The 20844-nt window shown below is 47.6% G+C and overlaps 1 protein-coding gene across 2 annotated transcripts in view; it reads right to left on the bottom strand.

Moving 5' to 3' along the window:
• The window catches only part of fbxl13 (F-box and leucine-rich repeat protein 13), a 444736-nt gene that overhangs the window by 392194 nt on the left and 31698 nt on the right, over window positions 1-20844 (bottom strand). For both annotated transcript variants that reach the window (XM_072471330.1, XM_072471332.1), the window contains exons 5-6: window positions 20750-20817; window positions 9362-9516 (exon numbers count right to left, since the gene is read on the bottom strand). In XM_072471330.1, coding sequence (XP_072327431.1) covers window positions 9362-9516; window positions 20750-20817 — 223 coding nt within the window. The remainder of the gene's footprint in view (window positions 1-9361; window positions 9517-20749; window positions 20818-20844) is intronic.

Here is a 20844-nt window from a genome sequence, read left to right as displayed (position 1 = left end):
ATTTCATTTGTTTTGCTACCTTCTCAAATGAAATGATAAAGGCTTCCACTTCCTTCTCGTCAAACCTTGGCAATGCTTGGACATATTTAAATAGATTCCCACCAAGCCTTCGACTATGACACTCTTTCTCACTATCCTCATCCTCATCACTATCATCCAACTGTACGTTTCCCTTTACGTTTGCCAATTTTAACTGATTGTCATGTTTCATGGCCTTTTTCTGAAGTTCAAACTCCCTCTCTTTATCGTTTTCCCTGATCTGTATCTCCCTTTCTTTTTCTTTTTGTTCTGCTAGGGCTATTCTTTATTTTCTCCTTTCTTCTCTCTCCTTTTCTTTTTCCTCTCTCTCTCTTTTTCTTCTCTCTCTCTTTCTTTTTCTTTTTCCTCTCTCTCACTCTCGTATTCAAGCCGCTTTAATTCTTTTTCATGTTCCATTTGTTTAATTTGCAACTGAATTTTTGCCATTTCCAATGAGTCAAACCCTATCTCAGGCAACTTTAAATGCTTAACCACCGCCATAATTACCTCATCTTTTCGCATTTTGTCAGGTAATGTTAACTGCAATGTTCTTGCCAAATCTAACAGTCTGCTTTTCGTTTCGGTCTGTAAAATACTAAGTGTGACATTCTCCACCCCCAAAAACTTCTGAACCTCTGAAAGAGCCATTGTTCACAACACTCTCCCCACTTAAACTAAAATACCACACCGGAAAAGGAACAATCCTTCACTGTCTTTAAGTTCACAAAAGCCAATCCATTAGATAGACTTTTATCCCCCTCAAGCCCCCAATTGTTATGGACGAGGCGTTTTCAGAACCCCAAAATGTATCATGGAGTTCAACCAACCTCTCCCTTTAATGGATTTGTTGCTTTTCCTAGCACACGGCTTTTTCCCTAGGTGTGGGATTACAATTATGGACACGTGGGATTTTAAACACAAAATACTGTTTATTCCATGACCTCAACCTAACATCTTAAATAAACATTGGATCTCTTAACACCCCTTACTTCAAAGATAACTCCGAAAATATTGCAATAATTCCTTAAAATGTTCCTTCAAACTTCCAAGAGACTTAACCCCTTTAAACAAAATCACATCAGGTTAAAGGCTTTACTTTAAATCACCCAAATGATCCAGTGATGGTCTTTTATGGCAGAGATCCAGCTCACTGCAAAACACAGACACACACCCAGCTCTCTGACATCACTGTTTTCTTAAAGGTACATTGCTTAAACATCCATGTCTTAAAGGTACTCTCACATGACACTAGGCTAGACATGAAGCAAAGAGTTTGACCGTGAGATAGAATACATCTGAACGGTGCTGTCAGGGAAGTAATAATTAATTTGGAGTAAGTGATTAATGTCTAATTAACCAATCTGTTAAGTGATTGACATTTTTCTGAGCAAATCTGGTGTCTCAGCTGCGAATTAAAACCAATGAAAGTAAATATGAAGCTAAACCACAGATAAAGATCCCCTTAAGAATCTGATCCGTATGATTGATTATTAGAATAATTTTAGCCTTCGGCAATTCTTGAAGTATTCGTCAAAATTATTTCTTTGAAGTTGTTTCTTTTACTGCTTCTGAAACTTACAAGATTTTTTGCTGTATTCTGACAAGACTATGTATTATTTTGATCAAATGTATTAAGTAAACTCTTAAAAAATAAACAGTAGGGCAGCACAGTGGCACAGTGGGTTAGCCCAGCTGCATCCCGGCGCTGGGTCACTGTCCTTTTGGAGTTTGAACATTTTCCCCGTGTTTGAGTAGGTTTCGCCCCCACAACCCAAAGATGTGCAGGCTAGGTGGATTGGCCACGCTAAATTGCCCCTTAATTGGAAAAAAATGAATTGGGTACTCTAAATTTAAAACAAAAAATAAAAATAAAGAGTGTTTTGGAAACCTCTTCAACCGGCCCGAGTACCTTATTTTCGAAGGAGAAAAATAAGAAGATCTTACACTTAGGCAACCCCAGCCGGCTCACAACAATGGCACCCAGGACACGGGCCCCAAGATTCAGGAATGCTGACCTGGGGAGGCTCCTGGACACAGTGGAGGCCAGGAGGGATGTTCTGTTCCCCTGAGGGTCCTGGAGGGTGACAAGGTAGCCAGTGCTGACTGGATGAGGTGGTAGCAGCCATAAGCTTGAATAGTATGACCAAGAGGACTGGCCAGCAGTGCAGGAAGATGGTCAACAACCAACACCGGGCAGCACGAGTGAGTAGACACCAAGGCCCGCACCCCCCACCCCCCAACTCCTCATGCGACTCCCAACCCTCCACCCCGCCCCAAAACCCTCCCAACCCCGCCTTCACACCCCATGTCCCACCGCTGTGAACCATGCGTGTGGCTAACGATGCCCTCTCTGAGTCTCCCACAATCAGTGGGAGAGGGTCCACACTGACGGTGGGATGCCGGACTTAAGACTCCTCATCTCCTTTGAGGAGCGGGCCCTGGAGGTGACCTGGGTGGCCGATCAGCCACCAACTCGGAGGCTGGTGGACTCCACAGAGGTGAGGAACCACCAGGCTCCACCCGGAGGGCCTGTCAAACGTGAACCTGTCAAATTGCTTTATTGACTGACTGGCCCATCCTTCCTACTGGCCAGATGTCCACGCTCCTGCAAGTCTTCCAGCCGATGGAGCCGGCCCATCCCGGGTGGCCCCCTCTCCTGACTCCGAGGAGAACGCTTTGAAGAGCTCCGAATATGCCACCGTAGTCGCAGCATAGCTGTCATCTACACCCCCCACAAGCACTGAAACACACACCTCAGTGGAAAATGTTAGTGGTCAGGTTTCTGGGGCACAGTCTGGTAAGCACCACACCACAGATGATGCACATCAGGTGGAGGCAGAAACCCTCAGGCGAGACAGCAGTCGGAGGGCTGCTGGATCCGAGGACCCAGCTGGGTCCCAGCCTGATGCTGAGCCTGTGGAAGTGGGATACCTAGAGGTGATGGAGACGATTGGGAGTGGCTGGGATGTGCAAGGGAGATGTCAGCGTCGCTCCAGCAGATCCATATCCACCTGGAGGAGTCCCGGAGGCTACAGGCGCAGGAGATGGCTCTGGAGATGGCACCAAGGTCAACATTGCTAGGGTGGCGACCGCAGTGGAGAGCCTGGTGCACAACGTTGACACCATGACTGAAGATGTCCAAGGCATTGCGCAGTCAGTGACGGCCATGGCTGAGGGCCTCGGCAGAATGACCGCCTCACTGGGGGATGTCACCCATCACCAGGCCAACCTTGATGAGGTTCTGCGGGATATATCCCGCTCTCAGATGGGAATGACCGAGCTTGTCCCAGTAGCAAGTGGGCATGGCTGAGGCACTGCACACCATGTCCCAGTCACTGAGGAGCATCGCCGAGGGTGTCGACACAATGGTACAGACCATGGGGAGCCGTCAGGGCTGGCAGAGCCAAAGTATGCAGGGGTGCCCAGGGGTCGAGCCAGCTGCCTCTCCGTCCCGAGGTGGACCCCCAGGGCCTTTAGGACACCGATCGGGAGGAGGAGCGAAAGCCAACCTGGACCCGTCCCATGGTGTGGCGACGGTGGGCACCAGCTCCCCCGAAATCCACCACTTTGATGAGGCCGCGTCTCGAGGTCAGCACACGGGACAGGGCTGCAGGTCTGTGCATGTGCCGCCGGGAGTGGAGTATTGTACAGCACATTAAACTCCTTTTTGCACAACCATTATGATGCCTCTGTCACTTTCTTCCGAAAGGCGGACTAACCTCAAGACCCTTTTCCCATCTCTCCAGGCATCCCCCCCTCCCCGTGGCACTCACCCACCATCCGGCAGTGGACATTTCCCCGGTTCTGTGTCCCATCCTCTGGCTGTTCAGATGTTGTGTGTGGTATTGCCTCCCGCATTATTCGAACACTGTGTCCTGGCATCAGGGTGTGATTGGGATGCTAGGCAATGACTCCCACAAGCTACGTGGTCTGCCCACTCACAGGAATCCACTTGGCATATGTGAAGTGCTCACTTGGGCAGCACGGTAGCACAAGTGATTAGCACTGTGGCTTCACAGCGCCAGGGTCCCAGGTTCGATTCCCCGCTGGGTCACTGTCTGTGCGGAGTTTGCACGTTCTCCCCGTGTGTGCGTGGGTTTCCTCCGGGTGCTCCGGTTTCCTCCCACAGTCCAAAGACGTGCAGGTTAGGTGGATTGGCCATGCTAAATTACCCGTAGTGTCCATAAGGGTTGGGAGGGGTTATTGGGTAGCGGGGATAAGGTGGAAGTGAGGGATTAATGTGGGTCGGTGCAGACTCGATGGGCCGAATGGCCTCCTTCTGCACTGTATGTTCTATGTAATCTATGTTAACCACAATTGCCAATTCCTATCAGCAATAGAATCATAAAATCATGGAATTTACAGTGCAGAAGGAGGCCATTCGGTCCATCGAGTCTACACCGACCCTTGGAAAGAGCACCCTACCTAAGCCCACACCGCCATCCTATTCCCATAACCCAGTAACCCCACATAATCTTTTGTTTGGACATCAAGGGCAAGTTAGCAAGGCCAATCCATCCAACCTGCACATCTTTGGACTGTGGGAGGAAACCCACGCAGGCGCAGGGATAACGTGCAGACTCTGCACAGACAGTGACTCATGCCGGGAATCGAACCTGGGACCCTGGAGCTGTGAAGCAACTGTGCTAACCACTGTGCTATCATGCAGCCTTCAGCCGCACAGCCAGCGTCCTCAGCAGTAGGTGGGGATATGGGTGATTGGCGGGGCAGACAGGCAGGGACAAGGGTTGCCCCTGGAATGGTTACACACAATCCAGGGGTTGGCATAGTGGTGCCATGAATGGTTGGCTCCCAGATGCCCTCCAAGCACTCTCCCCACCCCCCCCCAAACTCCCCATGGCGATCCACCCCTGCCGAGCAGTGGGGTGGCATGACCAGCGTCCCTGGGCTCTTTGCCTGTGAGCAAAGATGGCTACTCATCTCCTTAGCTCCCAACAGAAGCCCTTCTGCCAGTTCACGTTTTTCAAAAGGAGTATTAATCGGTGCCAGCGTGAGTACTTGCCGGGGAGGCCAATGAATGATGGGAGGCCGTTGGATATGGGGTCAGTCTCATTGATAGCGTAGAAAGGGGGCTTAAGTGGTGATAATAGGCATCGCCCCACGCTACGGCGAGATCCCAATTTTGCCTATGGGATCACAAACCGTTTGGCGTCCGGCACGGATCGCATTTTCAGCCTCTCTCACTATTCACCGCTATTTACGCTTGAGCGAGAGCGCAACGTGGCCGGAGAATCGCGCCCAATGTTCTCAATCTATCTTCAATTAGCATGGCATAGAGTAACATTTGCTTTATAAAACAGGCTTGGTTCCTGTTAGAATCACTTCAGACTCTGCCTGAATATCTTCAAAAAGCTGGTTTACCTGCCGGGTTTCAGCTTCTTCCTTGTCACCAATAAAGACTGCTCTGCCTTGCAGGTTATTACTCTTTTATAACTATCCTACTGTGAGAGAATTGTGGACTCAGTTTCAGGCAGATCAGAATTCACCTTTTCCCACAAGGAATTATACTCAAGAATCCCGGTAAAGAGCCCCCAATTTTGTAATAATTCCAGGCTAGTGGCTAGGATACTGAACTGAAACCCCAAAATTTTTGTTTATTTGTAAGACTGTGCGGAAAGATAGGTTCACTCCAGGGCTGATTGCATGAAAAAATAGGGCTTTGGTATTTCTAAAACAAAACTTTATAATGAATACAATATTAAACTATTTAACTTCACACCCGAAAAGAACATCTTACAATTATCCCTTAACACGGCATTAAACAAGAAAATAAACCTACTGTTCTCAATCTATCTTCAATTAGCATGGCATAGCGTAAGACTTGCTTCATAAAACAAGTTTGGCTCCAGTTAGAATCCCTTCAGGCTCTGGCTAAATGTCTTCAAAAAGCAGTTCACCTGCCGTGTTTCGGCTTCTTCCTTGTCTCCAAGACTGCTCTGCTTTACAGATTATTACTCTTTAATAACTATCTTACTGTGAGAGAATTATGGACTCAGTGCCCGGCAGATCAGAATTCACCTCTTCCCTCTCCCAAAGCTTCTTCAAAACTTAACTTCCTCTCTGCATTCCTGGGCTCTGCCCAGCAATAACCTCATCTCCCCAAGCTGAAAAACAAATGATCTCTGCAGGCTACAAAAGCACATTAAATCCCCAGGGATGTCCCCGTTAAGCCACATTCCTCTGGGCAATTTCACAGTATGTTTCCTAGAAGCAAAACAAAATCATGTTTAAAAACATGACCACTGCAGTCAAACACACTCGAACCCCAGGCTTTTAACTCTTAAATTGTCCCATTATTTAGAAGCCAATATTCGCCAAATCCACCATTTGTCACAAAGGTTGGGAAGGCAGGCCTTCATAAATAACCTCAATAGGTATGGGAATTGAACCTACGCAGCTGGCCTCGCTATGCATCACAAACCAGCTGTCCAACCAACTGAGCTAAACCAGCTAGACATAAAGCAGCCTCACTGAATCTCCACCTCTCTCACAATAGATTCCAATCTTCAAACTCTCGCCTTGGAATTCTCTCCAAATGTCGTTCAACTCGGATGGCTTCAACAATAGCCCACCTCACAGGGTTTCAATATTCTCTCCCGGAGCTGGGATTTCACATCATTTTCCTTAAGACACTGGGCCAAAGAAAAATGTAAAAATACCAATCTGCATGTGCAGCCTGTTTCCAGTCTGTGTATGCACAAAGGTTCCAAGGCCTGTCTGAAGTTGAAGTTCTCAACCGTTGCTCTCTTCTACAATGCAAGTTTAAGTTTCATAACAACCAACTAAATAAGGTTTCAGTGCTCTGCAAGATGCATGGGCATGCAGCAATTTGCAAGACTTCACCAAGATCCATAGCTGATCCTTGGAAGATGCAAAGAAGTTTAAGACCACTGTGACTTTGAAGGATACTGGCGTGGCATAGCAACTGGTGATACGAGGTGCAAGGTCTCCAGCGACAAGTTCACAGATTCCTGGGGAGCTGCAGTCACTCGTGGTATTGATTCTTGGTCATGACAAGCTAATTCCCTTCATCAGCAGTAGATCCTATGCTGAGGGTACAGCTTTTGCCTCCATCTTCTCCCATGTGTCATCACCCCCCCCCCCCCCCCCCACCCCCACCCCCCTTCTCCCACAATGGCCCATGGCTTTGACCTTCCTACAGGAGATATTGCTCCTCATTGCCAATGGGCACAAAATATAAGAGTTGTGCCTTCACTGCAGCCTTCTTTGTGGTCAAGTGACACACAATTGTTCTTGGGAGCCTTGCTCCTGCTCTTTTGCCTCCACAATGTCATAATTCCCTACATTGCCCAAATGCTTACCGCCTACTCTCCCATCACCTACACCATATCAATGGCATCTGTTTGTCAATGTGTCATTCACTCTTTAATGGATCCGACATAATTCCCTTGGGTGGTAATGACTGGCTTGCCAAGCAATGCAGGCAGCCCATTTTTGTAAGGGCCACGAAGAATCCAGCACGAGTTTTAAGGATACGAAGTAATAACATTTATTTACAATAACATATATATATATAAATAACAGCAGCAGCAACTTCCCTTACTGCTGGTTCCAAACTGGCCAGCTTTATTTATATGGAGTTTACTAATGGTTTCTCCACCCCCCTCATTGGGGAAGCTCATACTCCCACAGGATTGTGGGATTGTCATTAGTCCCCAGCCAATGGTAAGCAGGCAGGTTATAACACCCATATACATCCATATGAAAATCTCAACACCATCCCTGCCCCATTAACAAGTCGTTGATCAGCCCTTGAATCACTTTAATGGTGATCAGCTAGAATTCTGATCCTTCCCCTTCCCTACCCAGGTAAACATAGACAGTACTGAGAAACATGCATTCCAGCCAGTTAACTTGATATAATAGTTTATGGATCAGGAAAATCCCCAATATGCACTTGGCCTGGTCATAGCAAGAACAGTGGTATTGATTGCTGGTTATGAAGAAAAAAACAACCCAAGCTCTTGCTCATCACTATCCAATGCCCTTGCTGAAAAGCAAACTTGTATGTTGATTAAGTGCAAAGCCACCAACAGTTCTGTTAGTCAACTAGCCTGTTGAAACTCAAGCCTATATGTTCCTCTACCAGCACAGCTTGGACCCAAAGGGCTACTGTAACTACTGTTTTCCAAATCTTCCCAACTGTTAGGTTGTCTACTCGCTCTGCTTCACTGGTCAGAACCATGTTGCAAATGCTGTCTCTGATGATGACTACATGCACATTCTCTCAATGTACCCAAACATCTCAAAGGATTAGAGAAGAGCAAATCCTAGCTGTCACAGTGTCTACGCTTAGAAGACCATAGTCAAAACTACCCACAAAATCTTGTGGCACCCCAGATCTTCCTGCTTCCATAGCTGCTTTTTCCACTAAGGAAACATTTTGGTACAGATCATGGTTACGATGTAAATGTATCACAACTTTGTGCATTCATCTAGGAAAACAAATCAATTTATTTTTGTATAAACGCGTGAATAAACTATGAAACTTCATTGTGTCCTGCTGTTAGTGCATATTTGCATAACAGATAGAATCTTATCTTATAGAATTTACAGTGCAGAAGGAGGCCATTCGGCCCATCAAGGCTGCACCGGCTCTTGGAAAGAGCACCCTACCCAAGGTCAACACCGCCACCCTATCCCCATAACCCAGTAACCCCACCCAACACTAAGGGCAATTTTGGACACCAAGGGCAATTTATCATGGCCAATCCACCTAACCTGCACATCTTTGGACTGTGGGAGGAAACCGGAGCTCCCGGAGGAAACCCACGCACACACGGGGAGGACGTGCAGACTCCGCACAGACAGTGACCCAAGCTGGAATCGAACCTGGGGCCCTGGAGCTGTGAAGCAATTGTGCTATCCACAAGGCTACCGTGCTGCAGATGATAGCAGATCTTATTTAGTTGTGAAATCTCTTGCTGTTGAATGGTTTGCTGACACATAGCTCAGACATACCATTTGAGGGTAATCAAATGGTCAAAGCATTAGAGGTTTGTGCACCCATGTAAGAGGTGGGCAAACACCCTCTGAATTGACGGGAAAGGATAAAATTAAGATAAAAAAAACCTTTAGTTTTTTTCTGATCTCACATTGCCTCGGAATCAATGCCTTACTTCCATCAAATATACTTCTCATCTAAGGTCAATCATAATTTTCATTTAAGGGTTTACTTTAAGTAAATATTTATATACAGCTGAACATAAAAACTACAGTCTTTAAACAAAACTTTTAGCACACATGGCAGACAGAAGTATTAATTCCAGTTCTTTATCATATAAAATGGATTTCAACTCACAAAAGTGTTGCCTTTTTTGGAACTGCACCCATGTCATCCATATATCAAATGACACTTTTAATTTGTTCATTTTATAATAATTTTCAGCCTTTGATATATATTGTTGCAGTTTCATATGATACCTTCTTATATTTCTGATATATGTCTTCCATCCACTGATGAAAAAAAAGCAGAAAAATAAAGAAAACTTATTGCTTGCTTATCTAGTAATGAATAAGACCAAACATGTAAAACAGCAATACGGTAGCTCTGGACATAACATGTTGTAACCTCTGTTGCTTAACTTTGAAGAAATAGTTTTTTTTAAACTGTTTTCTGCTAAGCCCCACCAAACATTCTCATAGGTTTTGCCATTCTATTAAGATGTGGACATTGAAATATTAATTAAATCACAATACCGTACACTGCAGTGGACATCATCAGAATACACCAAGAAATCAAAAAGGATCTAATACAAAAGTATTCCTTCTCTTCCTTCAGTGCACAAATATCTACTGTGAGTTTGGCATATCTTCAAATCAGAAATGACCTTGAGTAAAAAATTCACTGATCTTTCCCAATGATTCATCAAATTTTTGGTTCAATAACGAAGGACAGGATTTTCCTGCAGGTTTCAGGACCCCGTTATCTAGCTCAAATGGGAGTCCGAAGCCTGCGCTGTGTGGGAAATTCACTTACGTGTGACTTTCTTGAATTGGTAAATTAATGGTCAGAGTGTGAATTTGCTGTCCAATGAAATCCGAGGTCCTCCAGCTTGCACGCAGTAGGAGGAAGCCATGCCAAATAACAAATACAGTGCCTCAAAATGAGGCCAAGCAGGTGAAGAGGACTTTAAAGCCTTATTACTGGCTCCCTGGAAGCCAATTGGAAAATTCCAACTCAACTTCTGCCAATAGATATTAGTAGGATTTTTTTAAAGATCGTTCATGGGATGTGAGCATTGACAAGGTTATTATTTATTGCCCATTCATAATTGCCCTCGAGAAGAGTGGCAGTGAGTCTTATTCATGAACCACATGCAATCCATGTTTTTTTTTCTTTATTTGTTCATGGGATGTGGGTGCGCTGGCCGGGCCAGCATGTGTTGCACATCCCTGAGGGCATTTAAGAGTCAACCTAACCCGCACATATTTCGACAGTGGGAGGAAACCTGAACACCCGAGGAAACCCTTGCAGACATGGGGAGAATGTACAATCTCCGCACAGACTGTTACCCAAGGCTGGAATCGAACCCGGGTCCCTGGTGCTGTGAGGCAGCAGTGCTAGCCACCGTGCCGCCCCAAATGTTTGAGGATGGGGCGTAAAACAAGCGGCTGCTTTGTCCGGGATGGTGTTGTGCTTTCTGATTATTGTTGAAATCATACAGACAAGTGGAGAATATTCCGTCACACTCCTGAGTTGTGCCTTGTAAGTGGTGGACAGGCTTTGGAGTGTAAAGAGGTAGTAATAATAATAATAATCTTTATTAGTGTCACACATAGGCTTACATTAACACTGCAATGAAGTTACTGTGAAAATCCCCTAGTCACAACACTGCGGCGCCTGTTCGGGTATACTGAGGGAGAATTCAGAATGTCCAATTCACCTAACAAGCATGTCTTTCGGGACTTGTGGGGGGAAACAGGAGCACCCGGAGGAGACCCATGTAGACACGGGGAGCATGTGCAAACTTCGCACAGACAGTGGCTCAAGCCGAGAATCGAACCCGGTCCCTGGTGCTGTGAAGAAACAGTGTTAATCACTATGCTACCGTGTCGCCCTGAGTTACTTGCCACAAAATTACCTGTCTCTCACTTGTTCTTGTAGCCACAGTTTTTTATATGACTTGTCCAGCTCAGTTTCTGGTCAATGGCAACCCCAGGATGTTGATAGTGGGAGATTCAGTGATGGTATGACCATTGAATATCAAAGGGAGGCAGTTGAATTCTCCTCTGGTCAATGGCAACCCCAGGATGTTGATAGTGGGGGATTCAGTGATGGTACGGCCATTGGACATCAAAGCGAGGTAGTTTAATTCTCCTCTTGTTGGAAGTGGTTATTGCCCAGCACTTGCATTGTGTGCAGGTTATTTACCACTTATTAGCCCAAGCCTGAAGTTGTCTGGATCTTTTTTGCATTTTGGTATGGATTGCTTCAGTATCTATAGTTATTTGGATACCCACCTCTTGCACAGTAGCACAGTGTTTAACACTGTTTCTTCACAGCACCAGGGACCCGGGTTCAATTCTCGGCTTGGGTCACTGTCTGTGCGGAGTTTGCACGTGCTCCCCGTGACTACGTTGGTTTCCTCCGGGTGCTCCAGTTTCCTACCTACTCTGTATTCTGGGGGCCAGATGGAGCCTGCCAACTAACATATCAGTTCTAATAGGAACATTTAGGGTAGGCTAAAGCACAGAGAAGAAGGATACAAAGGTTTTGTAAGGGCCACGAAAAATCCAGCACGAATTTTAAGGATACAAAGTAATAACATTTATTTACTATAACATATATACATAACAGTAGCAGTAACTTCCCTTGCTACATACTCCTTCCTGCTGGTTCCTGAACTGGCCAGCTTTATTTATACTAGGAGTTTACTAGTGGTTTCTCCACCCCCCTCATTGGGGAAGCTCATACTCCCACAGGATTGTGGGATAGTCATTAGTCCCCAGCCAATGGTAAGTAGGCAGGTTATAACATCCCTCCCCCCCAAAGTCTAAGGAATCCACCGAAGACCCTGGCGAAGGAGGGCGTCGGACTCGTTTGGCCGCAGGCCGGACACCATTTGCATGCGGCGCTGGATCAGGCGGCGTGTAACGAGACGGAGACCGACGCTTCCGTGATGAACGGCGCAACGGTTGTACATCCACGGCCCGTGGACCCGAGGATTCCCCCTCTGATGCATCCTGTGTCTCCATCTCGGAGTCAGAGTCTGCTGCCTCCGTCATGTCAGCGTCTCTATCTCCATTTGGTCCCGTAACGACCTGCGCAGGCTTCGAGTGAGGCACCAGTGGAAGATTGTGAGGACTACCTTCCCTTGTCTCTGGTCTCTGCAGCTGTTGAAATGAGCTTCGGGGGCGGGGAATCTTTTGAGGGGATAGTCTTCTGGACCGAACATGGTCTACATGTTTTCGCTGGAGACGACCCTGGGCTTGCACTTGGTAAGATATAGGGCCCGTTTGGCGAAAGATTACACCAGGAACCCATTGGGCACCACCAGCAAAATTCCGAACGAACACTGGGTCACCGGGCGCAAACTGCCGAATCGGCTGATGCCGAGAAAATCCCTGTCCCTGCCGTTCTTGTGTGCGGCGTACTTTTGCGCCAATGTCCGGGAAAACCATACTAAGGCGGGTGCGAAGTCTCCGGCCCATTAGGAGTTCTGCGGGAGCTACCCCAGTCACTGCATGGGGGGTGGTCCTGTATGTAAACAAAAAGCGAGCCAGTCTCGTGTCCATTGATCCGGAAGACTGCTTCTTTAGGCCTCTTTTGAATGTCTGCACTGCGCGCTCTGCCAACCCATTTGAAGCCGGGTGGTAAGGGGCAGTGCGGATATGGCAGATGCCATTCATCTTCGTGAACCTCGCAAACTCCTCACTCGTGAATGGAGTGCCGTTATCCGTGACCAGCACCTCGGGGAGGCCATGCGTACTAAACGATAAACGCATCTTTTCAATTGTTGCGCAGGACGTTGTCCCCTGCATCTTATGCACCTCTAGCCATTTGGACTGGGCGTCAATTAGTAGAAGGAACATGGATCCTTGAAAAGGGCCTGCGAAATCTGCATGCAAGCGTGCCCAAGGCCGCCCTGGCCATTCCCAGTGATGTAGGGGCGCGGCCGGCTGAAGCTTCTGATGCTCCTGGCAAATGGAGCAGTTTTGGGCCACCTTCTCAATGTCGGTGTCGAGGCCTGGCCACCAGACACAACTCCGGGCCAACATTTTCATTTTGGTCACGCCTGGATGCCCATTGTGCAAGTCTGTTAGTATCAGCTCCTGGCCTTTTTCCGGGACAATCACACGCGTCCCCCACAAGAGGATGCCGTCTTCCACGCTGAATTCTGACAGCTTGGAGGAAAATGCCCGCAACTCGGTTGGGAGCTGTCTATGCTGCCCACCATACAGGACTATGTGCCGAACCTTTGACAGGACTGGCTCCGTCTGGGTCCACTCACGGATCTGTGATGTCATGACAGGCAAGGTGTCCATAAAATTTAGGGTTGCAACCACCTCACCGGTCGTGGGGGTCGACATGGGGCCGGTCGATAAAGGCAATCGGCTCAGTGCGTCGGCATTTGCTATCTGTGTACCTGGTTTGTGCTCCAGAGAATACTCGTATGCAGCAAGCAACAAAGCTCAGCGCTGGATCCGTGCAGAAGCAATGGGCGGTATTATTATTATCCTCTCTGAAAAGTCCCAGCAGGGGCTTATGATCAGTCACGATAGTGAAATGGCGGCCGTACACGTACTGGTGGAAGCGTTTCACTGCAAAAACCACTGCCAGGACCTCCTTCTCGATCTGCGTGTACTTTTTCTCCGTTGCAGTCAATGTACAGGAGGCGAAAGCTATCGGTCGTTCGGCCCCGTTCTCCATCTTGTGGGACAGGACGGCCCCAATACCATACGGGGATGCATCACATGTGACGAGCAAAGGCTTTCCAGGATCATAGTGGGTTAGTAACCCAGACGACGACAATTGTTGCTTTACCCGCCGGAAAGCGGTTTCTTGCGGCTGACCCCAAACCCAGGTGTGATTTTTCTTTCGCAGAAGGTGCAAAGGGGCCAGCGTAGTTGCCAGATTGGGGAGGAACTGCCCGTAATAGTTTACGAGACCGAGAAAAGAACAAAGATGCGAAGTGTCAGTCGGGGCGGGGGCATGTTGAATTGCACATACCTTCTCTGCGACGGGGTGAAGACCTTCGCGGTCCACCCGATAACCTAGGTAGACTACTTCCTTTGCCTGAAATACGCACTTTGTGCGACGTAAACGGACTCCAGCCTCCGAAAGGCGTCTAAGGACAGCCTCCAGATTTTCCAAATGTTCCTGCTCCGACGTCCCTGTAATCAAAACGTCATCTAGGTAGACAGCCACACATGGTAAACCTCTCAAAATGCCCTCCATAACACGTTGAAAAATTGCGCAGGCAGAGGATACTCCAAAGGGCAACCGTGTATATTCATACAGGCCCCGGTGTGTATTAATCGTTACATATGGTCGGGAGGCAGGGTCCAGCTCCAACTGCAGGTAGGCGTGACTCATATCTAATTTTGTGAACGAGAGTCCACCTGCAAGTTTCGCGTAGAGATCCTCTATGCGAGGCATTGGATATCGGTTGAGTCGGGAAACCGTATTCACTGTAAGTTTATAGTCGCCACACAAGCGAACCGTGGCATCTGGCTTCATTACAGGTACAATTGGTGCTGCCCAGTCAGCAAAACGGACCGGCCTGATAATACCCAAACTCTCCAAACGAGTGAGCTCCCCTTCTACCTTCTCAAGCAAGGCGTAAGGCACTGGGCGCGCCCGGAAATAGCGCGGCGTGGCTCCTGGTTCAACTTGGATACGGGCTACGGCTCCTTTTATTTTCCCCAAACCAGGCTGGAATACATCTGGGTATCGTCCTAGCACCTCAGTCAACCCTTCAGAAACTGTTTGGAGGATGTGCTGCCATTGCAATCGCAATTGGCGCAGCCAGTCCCAACCCAACAGGCTGGGCCCATGGCCGCGCACCACGATAAGTGGGAAACGCCCCTCCTGGCGTCCATAGACAACAGGGGTCATTGTAGTTCCTGCAATGTCCAGTGGTTCCCCCGTGTAGGTGGCCAACCTGGCCTGTGAGTCGGTTAATGTAAGGGTCTGTATACCCTGCTTGATGCGGTCGAATGTCCTCTGGGCGATCACGGAGACCGCTGCGCCAGTATCCAACTCCATCTCAAGCGGGTGGCCATTGACCCGTACTGTAACCTTAATGGGGGCCACACGGGGAGCTGCCACACAATGCAGCTGCAGGCAGTCGTCCTCCGTCTCCACGTCCTCAGGAGTAGTCGCCGCAGGTTCATCCACATGGAAGGCACGGCCTCTGGGCTGGTCCCAGTTACGGCCCCTGGGCTGGTCCCAGTTTCGGTCGGAACGACGGCGCGCCCCCAGGACCGCCGTCCGCGACGGGGTCGGCGCCTACAAGTCTGACACGGACATGGTTCCTCATCCATTGGCTCTGGAGAAGGCTCCCTTCGGGGAGGAATGTCCGACGGCCACTGGCGTCGGTCCGGACGTTGCCTCGCCCAAGGTACCGCAGGAGTGCGGGGGACGTTTTCGGACGGAAGGGGTTGCGCCCCAAGACATGCACTTCCATTCCCTGTAGCTGCTGTACTCCTCGCTCTGCGCTCTCTCGGGACAATACTATTTGAATGGCCTGTTGAAAAGTCAATGTTGGCTCCGCTAACAACTTTCTCTGGGTGGCCGCATTGTTAATACCGCAAACCAAACGGTCGCGTAACATTTCTGACAAGGTCTCACCATAGTCACAGTACTCCGCAATCCTGCGTAGCCTGGATAGAAAATCAGCAAGGGATTCTCCAGGGGTCCACTCAGCGGTATTAAACCAGTAACGCTGGACTATCGTGGACGGGGTTGGGTTAAAATGTTGCCCCACTATATTCACAAGTTCATCAAACGTTTTGGTGTCCGGCGCAGCTGGGTACGTAAGGCTCCTAATCACCCCAAACGTATGCGGGCCGCAGGCGGTGAGCAATATGACCACCTGGCGCTCGTTTTCGGTAATATTGTTTGCCCGGAAATAGTAATGCATCCGTTGTGTGTACTGGTTCCAGCTTTCCAGTGCAGCATCAAAAACATCCAAACGTCCGTACAGAGGCATGGTATAATAGAAAACAACTTCCAACCTGTATCCAACAAAAATCCAGGGAGGTGGCTTCAGCAGTGTAGACAGCTATTCACTTTAACCTTCGTCGCCAGTTTTGTAAGGGCCACGAAGAATCCAGCACGAGTTTTAAGGATACAAAGTAATAACATTTATTTACTATAACATATATACATAACAGTAGCAGTAACTTCCCTTGCTACATACTCCTTCCTGCTGGTTCCTGAACTGGCCAGCTTTATTTATACTAGGAGTTTACTAGTGGTTTCTCCGCCGCCCTCATTGGGGAAGCTCATACTCCCACAGGATTGTGGGATAGTCATTAGTCCCCAGCCAATGGTAAGTAGGCAGGTTATAACAAAAGGGAATGCACAAGGGTGATTAGTTGACATTTGTACCCAATATGACATGATTCTATTCATAAACTTGGGTTTGGAATGTTTCTTTTGTTGTGACTTTTATTTTTGCATTGTGGTCAAGAGGACATTCTGACAGTCACTGATAAAGGGAAGATCAGGCCTTTATTGGTTGGTAAATGAGGAATTGGGTTGTAGTTATTGATATCACATTCAGATGAGCTCTTCACAGACTGCCCAGATAGAAAGGGATTGTCTAAATTGTTTCATTCCCCTCAACCTCTTACACATTCTCCTGCTCCTCAGTGGTATGTCATAAAGCTAGTGGTAAGTGATGTTCCCTCATAATGGCACGGTTGTACAGTATGCAGAAGATTATCATGAATCTTTATATCCTCTCTACACAGGGCCTTCTGTGTAGACCATGCAGTGGAAGCATTGAGCTTAAGTTTCCCGACTTAATATTTACTTTGGATGTCAGGATGATATTCAGGTCTGAACCCAACCTTGGGTGTAACAAGCCTTCTAGTTGTTCTTTATCAGAGCAAACCAGAAAGGAGCTCCCTTCTGTAGATCTTGGCCAATTATTCATGATGGGTGTGATGACACAGATATTTTGTTAGAGGAAGGATTTCTAATTAAACTCACCTCGGCATGCTTCAAAGAACTTCAGCAAGATTAGGATTTTTTTTAGGATGTAGCAATTAAGGAAGTGGTGTAGGGACCTGGCAGGCTAGCCCTGAGCTCTCTCATTGTTCCTGGAGGTCTACTTCAAGGATCTGAGGGGTTTCAGCAAGATGAGCTTTCTTGAGGGCAGGAGGTCAAAGACACCTGCTTGATCCAAACAGGCAGAACAGCAACGATGTGGTCTCTTTAACCTGGAGACAAGACACTGAACCAGGAGATCTAGGATTGGAGGAGGACATGATAGGGAGAGCTGCATGCACATTCCACCTGCTTCCATCCGGCATGAGGGAATTAAATATTGAAGACCCGAGTGATCTCCCTTGTATAACGGTGGATGGAAAACAGTGAAACCTTGCCAGGAGGCAGATGCATAAAACTTCACGGCATGGTAATCTTCACAGACACTGCAGTCTTTGCCCTAGTCTGTGATTGCAGTTATGGCTGTAGCAAGTGGAAAATTTCAGTGAAGGTGTCCTTACTGAAACACACGTTCACACATTGTTCCTTGCCATGGTTCAGGTAGCATAATTGCACAAGCTTCCCATTCAGAGGTTAAAATGCTACTGCTAAACTGTGGCTGACATCTAAAATTTTAAATGTTCATCCTATCATTTAAATTCCTCTATTGCCTCATCCTTGCCTATTTCTCCTGATTTCAAATCCTCCCTCTGACTCTGAAAATCTCCGCACCTCTGATTCAAAATTTAGTGAATTCCCTTTCATTTCTTCTCACCATTAGTTTCATGTCTTCAATTGCCCAAGTCCTACTCTCTGGAATTCTATCCGTAAACTCCTTTACGTCTCAATTCAGACCTTCCTTAAACCTCTCCCACTCATGCTTTTGGTGAGTTCTCCCAATCTTTCCTTCATTCTCCAAGGAATTGTCTCCCAAAAAAAGGTAAAGTGGCACAGTGGGTGGGAAAAATGGCAAGGAAGCTGCCAGCTACAAAGCAGCTTTCCTGCAGACTGTTCGGCACATAGCCATAAAATAATGAAGGGGGGCCTCACAAGGTCACACTGGTGGGACAGGCTCTCATTAAGCCCGTCCTGCCAGCAATTTCAGTTACAAAAGATGGGGTCAATTTTTAAAGGGTGCCTGATACAAGAAACTAAAAATAAAAACTTACCTACCACACCTCACCTCCACGAAACACCCACGGCCACATGGAGCACCACCCCATGGAACTCACCCCAGCCCACCCCCACGAAACCACCCTTCACACAAAACATGTCTTCACGAACTGTAGCAACATGTATGACCACCTGGTAGAAAGGGTCGACACCGTACTGGACGCAACAAGAAAGAAATGGGAGGAAGACCTGTGGATCGAAATAGGGTGGGGAGTCTGGAGCGAAGCACTGCATAGGGTCAATTCCACCTCCACATGCGCTAGGCTCAGCCTGACGCAACTAAAAGTGGTACACAGAGCCCACTTAACAAGAACCCGTATGAGAAGGTTCTTCCCGGAGGTGGAAGATAGATGTGAACGGTGCCAAGGAGGCCCGGCCAACCACGCCCACATGTTCTGGTCTTGCCCCAGAATTGCGGGGTACTGGACAGCCTTCTTCGAGGCAATGTCCAAAGTGGTGGGGATGAGGGTGGAGCCATGCCCGAAGGTGGCGGTCTTCGGGGTATCAGACCAGCCAAATCTATTCCTGGGAGGAGGACAGACGCCCTTGCCTTTGCCTCCCTGATTGCCCGCCGTAGAATCCTGTTCGGCTGGCAGTCAGCAGCACCACCCAAAGCTGCAGACTGGCTGTCCGACCTCTCAGAATCTCTCCAAATGGAGAAAATCAAATTCGTCATCCGAGGGTCAGACGACGTCTTCCACAGAACGTGGGAGCCATTCACCCAATTGGTCTGGGACCTGTTTGTGGCCAACGAACAAGCAGAACAATAGCCAGGTAGCCAAGAATCAGGGGAAAGTAGCTGAGGCGGGGAGGGAGGGATAGACCCGGGGCGGGGGGGGGTGGGGGAAGAGAAAAGGAAGGCAAACCACAGGAGAAGGGGATGTGGGGGTGAAGAGGGAGGAGACAGGGAACAATAGAGGGAACCAGTGAGGTGGGGGAGAGGCAAGGGAATGACAGCCGGAAGGAGGGCACAGGAAATGATAACAAACTTGGCATCTACAGGAACAGAGAACATGGAAAATCCGGGCGAAAGACGGGACGAACGGCTGAAGCGGAGGTGATCGCGAGACGAAAACAGCAGCGAAAACCGTCCGGGAGAGGCAAGCGACAACACCAACACCAGATCTATTCGCGTATTGCCCTCTGTAATTGTTCTGCAATTGTTTCCCTGACGCCCAAATGTAGATGTACCCTCCCCCCCCCCCCCCACAAACAGATGCCTACTTATGTGCTAAAAACAATATTGCCAATTGTACAGAGCTCAGAGCTGCTGTTGTCGAGCTAGCACATAATACCCTACCAGTTATTTTATTCTAACTTTTTTTTTGTTGTTGTTTGTTTCGTTTTTTGTGCGTGTTCCCTTCTCTTCTATGTGTATATCTATATTCTATTTTATGTACATAACAGTAAATATACTTTGTTCAAAAACCCAATAAAAAACATTTAGAAAAAAAAAACATGTCTTCACGGAATCATCTGCCAACGCATCAGTCCCCCCCCCCCCGGGCGCTCTGGCGGGTTCTGCTCGTCAGGTGCATGCTGTGGGAGACCCATCATGATTCACCCTGTGAATGGACAACCTAATGGGGGAAAACTATCAGCCGTAAAGGCCTGATAATTATATGTAAATATATTCAAGTGGGGAACCCAGCATTCAATGTCAGGATTCCTGTTAAATCATTGGTTGGGGGCAGGGGCAAATGGAACACGAAACCCCACCAGCATAAATCGCTTTTTGGGACTCTCATAGGATGTCCTGCTCCCACCCCTGATCCCAACCCCCAAAAACAGGAGTGCAAAATCCCCCCCTTAGTTTCTCCTCACATCTCTGTGAAGCATCTTGGATTGCTTCTCTACAAAATAGGCACAAAGCAAATGCAAATTCTTGTTCTTCACACCAATTAATGATGAATATTTTGTCTACACTTGCTGTTGCCAATGGGATATTCATTGTCACCACACTCTTCTAATCATGGATGGGAAAGACAATGCTGGTTAGATCAATGAAATTGAAGATTGCTAAATTATAACAAGTATAATTAATAAAGCTGAGTGATTTGTCTTGCTGTCCTCATCAACAAACTTGACCATGTGGAACTACAGTAAAGGAATGCCACACAGACATGCCAGTCTTTATAAAGGGAGAAGCATAGCAACACTATCAAGATCAAAATCTTTATTAAACAAGGATATATATTCATGGTGATTCTCTATGTTGGCAAACTGGAAATATCACCGAGGAATTATGCTGAATAAGGAAGATATTTATATTTTCTAGTGATTTTGTTTACAGTTACAAGAACCAGAAATCAAGTCTGACGATTTGTATCACATAGTTCCTTCAAAAATACTCACCAAAAGCACTTCCTCAATAAACGGTTTGAACGAAAGAAATATGCTTTCTCGAACAATTCTGGAGCAAGCTGCAAAAATGTATTGCAAGGGTAAGT

The sequence above is a fragment of the Scyliorhinus torazame genome, chromosome 13 (assembly GCF_047496885.1).
Source record: "Scyliorhinus torazame isolate Kashiwa2021f chromosome 13, sScyTor2.1, whole genome shotgun sequence".
Taxonomy (NCBI): Eukaryota; Metazoa; Chordata; class Chondrichthyes; order Carcharhiniformes; family Scyliorhinidae; genus Scyliorhinus; species Scyliorhinus torazame.
The sequence above is the reverse complement of the archived record's forward strand: the minus strand, read 5'-3'. Positions and strand labels throughout refer to the sequence as shown.